Source organism: Egretta garzetta, unplaced genomic scaffold (assembly GCF_000687185.1).
Source record: "Egretta garzetta isolate BGI_Z169 unplaced genomic scaffold, ASM68718v1 scaffold166, whole genome shotgun sequence".
Taxonomy (NCBI): domain Eukaryota; kingdom Metazoa; phylum Chordata; class Aves; order Pelecaniformes; family Ardeidae; genus Egretta; species Egretta garzetta.
In genome coordinates this window covers 1,779,749-1,791,801 of record NW_009260133.1, presented here as the reverse complement: position 1 = coordinate 1,791,801, position 12,053 = coordinate 1,779,749, and the positions used below count along the sequence as shown (strand labels likewise).

At 39.4% G+C, this 12,053-nt stretch overlaps 1 protein-coding gene across 1 annotated transcript in view; it reads right to left on the bottom strand.

Moving 5' to 3' along the window:
* EML4 (EMAP like 4) overlaps positions 1-12,053 on the bottom strand; it is a 76,908-nt gene that overhangs the window by 42,935 nt on the left and 21,920 nt on the right. The window contains exons 5-6 of the mRNA XM_035897023.1: positions 11,325-11,350; positions 10,837-10,869 (exon numbers count right to left, since the gene is read on the bottom strand). Coding sequence (XP_035752916.1) covers positions 10,837-10,869; positions 11,325-11,350 — 59 coding nt within the window. The remainder of the gene's footprint in view (positions 1-10,836; positions 10,870-11,324; positions 11,351-12,053) is intronic.

Here is a 12,053-nt window from a genome sequence, read left to right as displayed (position 1 = left end):
CAGCCAATGGCATCCTGGCTTGTATCAGGAATAGTGTGGCCAGCAGGAAGGAGCAGGGAAGTGATCAGGCACTGGTGAGGCTGCACCTTGAATGCTGTGTTTGGTTTTGGGCCCCTCACTACAAGAAGGACATTGAGGTCCTGGAACATGTTCAGAGAAGGGCAATGAAGCTGGCGAAGGGTCTGGAGCACAAGCCTTACGAGGAGTGGCTGAGGGAACTGGGGTTGTTTAGTCTGAAGAAGAGGAGGCTGTGGGAGACCTTATTGCCCTCTACAACTGCCTGAAAGGAGGTTGTAGCGAGGTGGGGGTTGGTCTCTCCTCCCTAGTAACTAGCAACAGGACAAGAGGAAATGACCTCAAGTTTCATCAAGGGAGGCTTTGATTGGATATTAGGAAAAATTTCTTTACTGAAAGAGTAGTCAAACATTGGAACAGGCTGCCCAGAGAGGTGGTGGAGTCACCATCCCTGGAGGTGTTGAAAAAACGTGTAGGCGTGGTACTTCAGGATATGGTTTAGTAGGCATGATGGTGATGGGTTGATGGTTGGACTTGATGATCTTAGAGGGTTTTTTTGAACATTAATGATTCTATAATTCTATTACTAAATAATCAAAGTTGTGAGCAAGACCAACCTTAAGCCAGGGTCTCTACCCTTCTATGAATTTGAAATACCCCGACTACACAGACTGCAAAAATATACTCTGTCTTACTGCAGTCAGAAGAGAATGAGAGAATAAAAGCCTGTTAACTATTTTCATCCACTAAAGATATAAAGTAGTCTTGCACAAAATTTGGAAATGAATTCTTGACACTCGAGGTCTTTCTTCTACAGCTAAACGAGATAGAAGACCGACAATCATTAGTCTAATGAAAAAATGTGATGAGTATTCTAGGTTATTTGAAAGAATTATTTCTGATCATAAAGATTCATTAACTCCTAGCCAGACAAAGAGCTACCCATGAGCTTACGTGATTTTAACATCACTTGTCACAGCATTGCTCAAACTTAACTAGGTCAATGAATCCATGTACCTGAACTTAAGCTAGTTAGAAGTACTCTACTACGCGCATGATACTCACTTTGAAGAGTTCACAACACATATGGCTTAAGTTGTCAAAAACTCTTAACACACTGTAGTTTGATTTCTTGAGTTTTAATAATTTTTTTTAATTGTTTGATGAAACAGGTCACAGTTTATCAAATTTACCAAGTTCCCAGACTTAAAAGACATGATTAGTGTGACTCTTTTTCCACTTTTAGTGTGCTCAAGTCAACCTTCTGAGACCAAGAATTCATTTTACTTGAATTCTGTGTCACTTTTGATCCTGATAGTAGGCAAGAGAAAGGAATTTTCCTACAACAGTCTAAATACAACTGAAAGCTAGTGCAAAAAACCCCATAGGCTCAAAAAATAATTCCTGAACAGAAATCACAGTAACTGAGCAATGTAAAATTAACACATGAAGGTTTTTCCTTATTTAGAATATTAATACAAGAAAGTTGAGCATTTTAAGTCCAGTATTAAAGAAAAAAATACCGAGAAGATGAAAAACAGTTGTCCCAGTTCTAAGAACAAATACATGAATGAGAACCCTGTGAGTCCATCCATTGACAACAGTAGAAAACTTGCCTCAGATCAAATATCAAACAAAGAAAATCACTTCCCAGTAGCTAAATTAGAAACAACAGTAATTTTTAAAAATGTGCATTGCTTATTTGCATTGTTGAGAAAAGCTAAAGATCGGTGTTGTCACTAGTTTGACACAAATGTTTAGATAATTACTCCAAACTAGTAACATCTTTTTTTTCCAGCAAAGTATTTTTTTATAGTATATATTTTACAGAGATAAAATAACACTGGCCAAACCCAAGAGTAACATATTAATAATGACCTTTCTATTAAAATCTGATGCTCACACTCTTATAAATAAAAGCACAGCATAGCCTGAGGGTATTTAGAAAAGACCATTTGTTTGTGCAAGTCAAATTCTTGATTTAACATTGAGCTTGGCACTTCTGGTTTCACAAGATCAGTGCAAAATGACACCACAAATTTAGGATCAAATTTCTCATCACTGCTTGGAACAGTGGAGACAAACTGCAACTGAAATTCATACGGATGGAGGGAGTTGCACCTGTCGGACTCTGCAGATGAGAGAGATGAAGAGTCCAAGAGGAATTCAGTCAAGTCTTTGGCCAGAAGAGTAGAGGCTCTCCTGCAGCTCAGGGAAAAGATTATCTGCAGGGGATTTAGATACAAATTAGATCTCTCAACTTTCCCCTTTACAGAAAGAACATTTTTTGCTTTTATTATGTAGCTGCATGTTATTCAAGACTACCTTTGAAGATACATATTTAACGCACTTGTTAGAGACACACAGGCTAGGTATAACTTGATTAAGCCTCTCCCTACAGAAGAGGAAGGATTAAAAAAAAAAAAGAGAGGGACAACCCACTGAAAGATTTTTGTCTAAGACTGTAAATTCCCTTTCGTCAGAATAACCTGTAGGGCAGATATAATATTAATGTAAAAATCTTTTGAAATACTAGAGAGGATGGCATCGTATCAACAAAACCATTCTCAAACAGCAACTAATTGCCTGAGGCCAAATTCTTGTATTTGCAAGTTAAAAAAACTAGTGATTTAACTCTTTCACAGCATACTGGCTCAGCTAAATGCTCAAGAGCATTAAACTGTTTCTTTCCTGCATTCTCACTATTTCCAGGTACAAAGCAGCATGTCATGATGCTTTTTTCCTCACTTGATCTTTTGAAAGGAAAGAGCCTTGGTCATCTCATAACATATAGGTAGGTAACGGGCTATAGGGGAGATAAAGTCAGAAGTTTTAAAGGTAGTGGGAGGAAAAAAAACCAACCCCAACAAGCAAGAAATCCTTGACAATTCTGGTATTTACCAGCCTGAAAACAATAGGTATGAAACTAAAACTTTTTAAATTAATTAATCTGCAACTGCAGACGTCCTATAAATACTTTCAAACATGGATCAAACCAACTTAAGAGTATAGTTGAAGCTCTGTCAATAGCACACCCAGGTGCGGTGGATTATCCATACCACACAAAAAGGAATAGCTCAGGCCCAAGGTTGCTACAAAAGGCAGCATCAAGTGGGTGCAGTACTCTGGCTTCAGGGGTCAGCTCTGCACCGGGAACAGCTGTAGCTGCTTTTGTGCAGCTTTGAGCTCAAATTCACAGCCCTTGCCAAACTCTGCTTGGCTCCGCAATAATTCACCTCTGGAACCTCAACAATCTCTTTGCACGAGTGCCAGCGACACAGGACCAGCACTCCAAATTTTTGCTCCCAGGATCAGCTCAGGCTTATTAGCCTCACATGGGAGCCCTCTGGGTGTGCCAGACCCAAGCAATTTCTGTGCAGGTCTCAGCTCTCTGTGGGATCCCAAGAGGGAAATTATTAACTCAGCCCCAAAGATGCAGAAACACTTGGTCTGCCTACTCCATGGCCCCAGTCAGCTGAAGGGGCACAAAACGTCACTCAGGAGGAATGACACAAAAACAGAGCCCAATGACTTGGTGAGGGGCCACCTAAAGGTGGATTTGAGCGCCGACCAGCCACAAGGCTCTGCAAACCCATGTCATGAGCTGGAGGAACATCACAGCTGAGCCCAGCCTAGCCCCAGCCCTACAGATGCACAACATGCTCCCCAGTGCCCTCTCTCTGCTTGCATCACTCTGGTTTTTACTCTGATCAGGGTGATGCAGCACTCACTTTGGACAACAGAGACTTGGCTGTCACTGGGATACACACAAGCATGCTCTGCTGATTTCACAGTACCATCCAAAAACCTCCTTCTCCTAATAGTTGGGAACCTCTCAGTTTCCAGGTGACAATAAAGCATGGCCAGGTTGTTTACTTTTTCTGTGTGTAATAGCATGGCTATCAACTTCAGCACAGGTCTGCCCATCTGCTGTGCGAAAGTACACCAGGTGAGCACAAAAACAACAATCATGCCCTTCCTCCTCCCAGCCCTCATTTTGCAAAAATAAAAACATCCAGCTATTTAACTCTTTTTGCATGATAAGGTTTCAGTCTGTCTCCACACCACCACCAAATTTACCTTTTATGACTGGGTGGCTATAACAGCATGCAGCATTACAGAGGAGAACCTACCATGGTTTTGATACATTAACATTTTCCATAAAGCTGCATATCTCCGTTATAATCACTTCTGATACATTCTGGGATTACATCTGTGCTTTCATAGTAAGTGAGTGGTTCAATCATCGTGTGATTAACTACCATGTTAGAGCTCTTTTGCTCACCATTTAGTTCTGGCAGACAACCTGCTTATAGCTAAAAAGTTGCTAGCAACTCCTGCATGTGCGATCTTTCATTCTGAATAATTTGATTTTGTCTTACATGACCCTAGGCCTCCGAAACATCTAGGTCTTACTGTATTAAAATCTCAGCTTTCGCTGTATCAGTTTGGTCTCTCGGCTTCATGTCATCAGTGAAATTTCATCAGTGCTCTTACTTTCCTGTGTTAAGTTCATTAGCGTAAACACTAAGCCAAATAGGTCCCAACAGGCTGGAGGCAGATGTTAGCAACCAGCGTATCTACTGCGGGTTCTTTGAAAGTTTATAGCCTGCTAGAGAAGAGAGGAATAAATATGTCAGTGAAACAAGGTGCTGCTACTGAGAGGAAGAACCCTAGAAGCCTGCCTGATCTGCAAGGAAACAAGTGCATCTTCTTCACTGGCAGTCACTGTAAGCCAGCATGCGTACCTTGCATGCAAGGAAACTGTTGGTAAAGCATAAAACACCAAGAATCCAGGACTAAAACTCATGGCAAATAAAAAATTTTAGACAAACAGTAGGCAGTGGCTGAAAATTTTCTGCAAAGCCTCCTTGTATCAAAAGAAGATTCCCATTAACATAAATAAGCTTTGAATCAGGCCTTATACAAGAATAATAAAAAAAAAAAAAACCAAAACAAAAAACCCCCACCCTAACAAAAAAGAAAAAGCAGCACAAAGGTAACAGTAAAATTCAACTTCAAACAATGCCTATTAATTTGTTCTTGGAAGAAAGTTTAAAACACAGTGACTCAGGGAAAGCAAGCTGGAAGGTAAGACCAATGAAAAACACTGCAGGTGATAACAGACAGCAAAGATACAGCAATACAAACCATGTGAAAGGCTGAAATTAGTGCTTCCATGAAGTCAGCACAAAAAGACTCATGCAATGACACTTAAGTAATTTATTACTTTCTGTGAATCATATTCTTAGGGGAATATGGAAGGTTTTCAGAGGAAAATAATAAAAATAATAGGAACTGAAATGAGGAGAAAGAAAGATCAAAGTAGTCTTTGTAGATGAACTCAAGAGTATCTACAGAGAAAAGCAGTTCAGGAGACATAAAAGCCACTGTTTAGATCCTTCAGAAAGCTGAAGACAGTGACATAACAAAACCAAAATCCTCCTGGTTTACAAAAAACATGCCTCAAAATGAAATTGTCAAGGAATACGCAATAGTTTCCTAGAAGCACCTAAGAAGCCCTCATTCTTAAGTTACCGATTTCTTCAACAAAACTGGACAAAATATTAGATGAACATATTTTATATCACACAAATTCCTCATTATTTAGACAGACCCTGAGGTAGCCCCGCAAGTCTGTGCTGTAATTAACTGCTCTTCAGCTAGCAAGTGTATGCATAATGGGAAGTTTAATGAGCACACAGTAGATTATATACATACACACACACTCACACAGAGTAGTTAATAGTGAATAAATAACAAAATTGTCTGGTTTTTTCTACATGGTTATAAGTTTAATTCTTAAGGAATCATTACAATAATCTTACCTCGCAAATTATGAGTGACTATTTTTCAATAGGTCCCACCCCATCTAGTTCGAAATGAGCAACATGGACTGAGGCATCAAAACCCTCAGCTCAGTTCTACTTGTATTTAGCATCTGAATTTTACCGTTAAAGTGAATTACAAGCAAACGAAAAACCCCAAAAGACTGCAACTAGCTTGGCCAAGCAGAACTCTCTAATAATATAAACTACCACATCCAGAGTACATTTATTAATCTGTCTTCACCTCCTAGTTGCTTGACCAGTGCAGTTATGCTTTTTAATACTACAAATAGCTTCTTTCCCACAAGCTTTCTGCTTTCAGGCCTCTGTCCAAGAACCCTGTAGGACCACTAACCTGAGGGACAAAGGCTTAGAAGCCTGTTTCTAATTTAAACCAGTGCTAACAGCCCAGAGATGAATACAACCAAATTCAGCCACCATGCCCAGACTATTACATTTTAAGTTACAGTGGAATTAAAATGCGGCTGCGGGTCTGCCATCTCTCTCCCTGAGCTATGCATCAATGCTTGCCGAACCTGACAAGCAGACATGCACTGTCGCTATTGAGCGCTGGTGCAATCCAAACCAAACAGTCAAAAAAAGCAGATGAGACAAGAGATTTGCCTCAGTTTGGAATGAGTTTTACAGCTTAGCCCTGTGATTTCTTAATAGATCTTTGGTTATTAATTTTATATAACTTGATAAGTAAATCATAATTAAAGCCCTGGTTCTGCATGTACCAGGTGACATTAAAAATCTAGGTATGAACAACAGTTACCATTTGCATTGAAATAATTCAAGTTTAATATTAAACTCTAGGCTTTTTATTAAAAAAGAAAAGGAGTCAAAAAGGCGTACTGGACACAAACAAGCTCAGTAAGACTGTATCTAAATGCTTCCTGCTTAAATAATAAAATCCTGACTTCACCAAGAATCAATGATAAAAACTCCCAAATGGGAATTTGTTTTTCTGACAGTGTCCACTGTTTTTAACAAGATACACTGTGCCTGAATGAGAACAAGCATCCTAATAGTAATGAGATAGACTGGGTCTTCATTTGCCCTCAGGTATGTGATCCCCTTCAATAAGTATCTGGCAGAAAAGCCGTGTCTGATGAAAAAAACTGATCTGAGGTAGTTACTGAATTTTGCACTCTCAGTGGACAGGACACACTGTCAGCAGGCTAAATTTTTCCATTGTGTGCTTCACGATTGCCCCGTTCTGTGAAGCAAGAACTATAGCACAGTTAAACTAACAGCAGAAAAAGTACTGGAAACTAATAAAGCACAATCTAAAAAGAAACAAACTTAGGAATGCAGTGAATGTTTTTCATTAATTCTTTCACATATGGTTTTTATTGCCATCCAAAAACGCCTAAGTGTCTCTTATTACTTTATAATAAGTGAACAAGTGATTCATATATGGAGCTGCTATCACTGAAAACCAAACTCAAACATGGAATCTCAGTGAAAAAAAACAACCCACCTTTTATCTTAAAACAAGCCAGGTCTTTAACTTCTGGGTATAAAAATATGAATGCTTTATGATTAATACTTTAAAAATGTCTCTGCTGAAGTGAAAAGCAAGATGGCTTTTATACGCAATTATAAACAGCTGCTGGTAAAGAATTTAAAAGAATAACTTTAGCTAGTGTCCTTTTAAGGCTGCAGTAAGCACCTGTTCATTCCACCCATAGCTTTATTAGATTTTCACAGGCTTTTAATACCTCCTTAGTACTGGATTTTATTGTAAAAAGGTTGTCATGGTTTACAAGGATAAACAAACAAATGTTCAAAAATAAGCTGAAAAACCTAAACCCAAAAATCTCTTCAGCAAATGTATGGAAGTGTGGATAATACTTCCCTCATTCGACTGGCATCACCAAAGTGTTCCCGTCTGTATTACCTCTGCTTCAGCATATATCCAGATGCATAAAGCTCAGGACTAACCTTAATGCGGAGCAGATGCGACTCAACCCAAGTGGGAGAGATAAAGGCACTGAGGGAACAAAACTGGGTACTGAGATAGAAGGTACATGACAAACACTGGCAACATGCATGGCCTCGGCGTGGTGCTAAGCAGAGGAAACTCAAGTGACTGCCTGCAAGGCAGCTGCAGGCTGCGGCTCCCCATGCTGCTGCTGCTGCTGGCAGGAGGAGAGAATTGCCTGGGTCTTGCTGACATTTACATACAACACCCGCAGCACGCTCTCTGGGAGACTCCATACCGAAGTCAATTCAGACATCGAAACTAATGCCTTTCACTACTGAAGCTCACCTAAGATTCGCACTTACTCTTCAAGTCTTTCACTTTTACAGCTAATACATACTATCAACAGAAATCACAATGAACATGCACAGATGGTCACAACACAGATAACATTGCAGTAACTTCTGCTGCTAGAAAAATAACATTCCAAGAACTAAACGTGCAAAACCATATTTCACTACATTTTGTGGTACTGTACTATAATGACATGTTTCAAAGCGGTTTCTTTAACAGCTGAATCAAAAAAAGGAAAGCAGGTAATTCCAGGATGTTCAAAGCTACACAGAATTGTCATCTTCCATCCTATTATCCCATGCAAACACCTTCTGCTATGATAATCTGTGATTTCACTGTGCTTTCAAACTTATTTTAAGTGTGCGTAAAGACACTGAAGTATTTTTACATAGATCTGCCTTGAAGCTTGGCAGTTTGCACACCAACAGTCCTCCCCAGAGCCTCCTTCACGCAATCTCTAGGAAGTGCACCGACACAAGCGTTAGCGCGGGAGCTGGGTGCCAGGGGTGTGCGCAGAGTTTCACGTATAGCCTGCTGAAATGAGCAGCTCAGGGGAGCTGCTGTTACTTAATTAATACCATGCTGAAGACTGCTCGCCTCTAGAGGCAAAGGCTGGTAAGCCACAAAGGAGTGTTAAATCAGCTATAAATTTTCACACCTTTGGGTTGCAGAGCAGGAAGGTCCTGCACAAACAGCATGAGCAAAGGCTACCCTTCATCCCACCCTGCCCAAGACAACTCTGTCCAGCTGCATGAGATTCACCTCCAGAAACCACGTTAACCGTCTGTACAATTCTCCAGCTTTCTGGCCGGTTGGGTCAAGGTACCAACTGGAAATTGGTTTATTTATGTGGTGGCTATCAAGTACAAACCAAGCTAAAGTCGCCTGCCCTGAACAGGACTTTGCACTACAGGGAATCGGCTGAGAATTGCTAAGCTTCTACTGGAAAGGATGGGGGGACCCTCTGCAACTACAGTAACTAAAAGGTGGTTACTTCTGTGGCAGTAAACACAACACAAAACCTAACACAGCCTTACACACACAGAGAGACACAAATGCTAAAAGCTGTGCAAGAATACACTCATTGGTCCACATAAAAAAACCTCTTTGGAAGCTGAATCCTGCTAATCACAACTTCATCGGTGTTAAAAGCCATGACACGCATTCAAAATGTTAGTAAATGCATTTTCTATGACAAGAATTTCTTCCCATCTTCCATATACATGGGGCCACCATCATCTGCCTCATATTTCTCCTTCATTTCAGTTAGGCTCTGCACAGACTATGGCACCCGTGAATGCACCTATGAAAGGTACCCGTGCATCATTCAGTGAAAGCTCACATCCTCTGCAGAGTGACAGAACAGGTAGCAGGGTACACATCAAGGCCACGCCAGTTACAGCTACCAGGATGAGAGAACTGAAGGACGACCCATTCTTGGCAGAACATGTAGAATTGCAGAAGCACATTGTAAGGAAAGAATTAGTATTGGAGGTATTTTAGCTGTATGCAACTTGGTTTTGCGAACAGTTGTGTTTGGTAGAAAGGGTATTTTTAACAGTTTTGTTTAATCCTTGCAAAGCTAAATTGCAGCTGGTCTGGACACTACTGATTAGTTTTCTTTTTACAGTAACCACTGCTGCACATATGTACCGTTCCGCAGCTGGTGTTAAGCAACCTGGCATAAAGAAACATTTCTTCTTTGTTCCTGATGCTTATGCACCCTCTTTCACCCCTCTGTCTTTGAAGGGTGCTTCTGATAAGCATCAATTTAGAATATTTTTAAATCTGTAATTTCTTTATGAATTAAAAAAAGATAAACCTATTGGATTCAAGTTGATTTTGCTTTCATTACACCAATTCATATATTAACCTCCAAAAAATTTGAGTGTTTTCTTCTTTTTGAAAGAAAATCCAGAGGAGACCAAAAGTAATCAAACTGTGTGTAATGTAATCTTGCTTACAGCACAGAATTTGGAGACTACGGATTTGTTAATTAGCAGCAAAAAAGCATGAGACAGAAACCTCTGTACACAGATATATGTTGTGTACAGCATGCACTTGGGTTACATGCTTTAGTTTTGAAATTGCATGCTTCAGTACAGTTTGCAGGACATCAAAGCAGAGTAGTTTTGTGACACAAGAAGTGGATTTCTTTTGTTGTCACATCCCACCATGTTCAGATAGACGGCTCCTTTTCCTGTCTGAACAAGCCAGCAGCAGCGGGTAGCCACAGAATGCAAGATTCATCGGTGCAAAGATATACACTTTAGAAGAGCCTCATTTTTCATTTTAGGAGACTATATTAAAACCTTCAGTCTCTGTTCTTGTCTAATCAGCGTGTATATGTTGTAATATTGGGAAGACAGAAAGCTGAGATAAAACAAATCTTTTAGTTGGCAGTTCTTAATATTCTGATATCTTAGGCAACAATGCAAGACTTCTAGAACCTTATTTGAACACGCATTCCTCTCTGAGGAAATTACGCATGTAGTAATTTATTTTAGACCACCCTCAAATAATCCCCACATAGATTGCCATGTGCATATGCATATATATATCCATAATAAGAAAGCTGAAATATTTATTTAAATGCTCTAAGTTTTTAAGAGATCATGCACTGATGCTCTTTGACGGTGAAAAGCCAAATAAAAGATTCGTGAGAGCGCTGAATCAGAAAGCAACCAAAGGGCATAGCTTAATTCTTACCTTGGCTGTTTTTTTCACGAGTTGACATTTTTGCTGGTTATGGGACAGAAATAAAATATCTTAAAACTATTTCTAAAGTCTCACTCACACCTGCTTGGATGAAGACTGGCACATAGGTCAACACTTTAGATTTTTGTTTTCATAACCTCTCACTATTTATGCACATACTCACAAGGAAAATAATAGAAAAAACATGTTTTGTTTCATGAAAGTAAAATGAATCCTCCCACCGCCCAGCAAAAAATTGCTCTCCTTCCTAAAGATCCAATTTGATAAGGCATTTCTCCATAATTTCAAAGATTCTTACACAGGTCTTAAGTAACATTTGGCCAGATGAATTCTTGGAGTAATCATTAATGCTATTTTAGCTCTATACCCCTGTTTCATAAGCACATGTTCCAGTGTGTTTATTTACAGGAAATACTATTCAGTCAAAAGTAAGTCTTTTCAACTTCATCCACTATTTAAAAATAAATGTTTTTATTTACCTTGGCTGACGATGACATCTTTGTGCCTGGGGAAAAATTCAAAATAATATCATTAATAATATGTGAAATGCTTATCAAGCCCATACCATCTAGTTCTTATACATTGTTGCATCTGGAAATCTCATCAGATTCTGTGTACAGCGTAGCTGCAGTATAAGATGCTAAATAACTAATCTTGGTCATTGTAGTACATTTTTACCCACATATTATCTTACGCGGTTCACTGTATCTTTTGAGTAACTTAGTCTTTGACCCTATGGCAAGGGTTCCTAAGAATTACTGTGATAACAACAAAATACAAAAAGCTTTTAAAAATAAATTATGGAGGGCACAATCCTTATGCATGGAAAATTCCATTTTGAGAGAGCAAACTTGTAATAACCAAATGTTTTAAGCTGCCAAACACCCTCAAGGCCTGCATGCAAAGCATTTAACACCTGTCAAAATAAGCTGTCAGCACACAACACCACAATTTTTTCTAGGAATTAACCTTGTTGAACACATGGATTAAATGTAAGGAAGTTGCAGTTGCATTTAAACTGGATCCATGCAGTATTACTGGACGTGCAACACTAAGTCTTCAAAGGAGCGCAGTTGAGACATCTCTCCTTGCCAGAACCAGGAATGAACTACTCAAAAAAACCTCAATCCTTTCTTTGTGAAGAGAGAAGAAACACTAATTTCCAGCATCAGAGCCACTTCTTACACTCCTTGACAGAAGAATGTGTT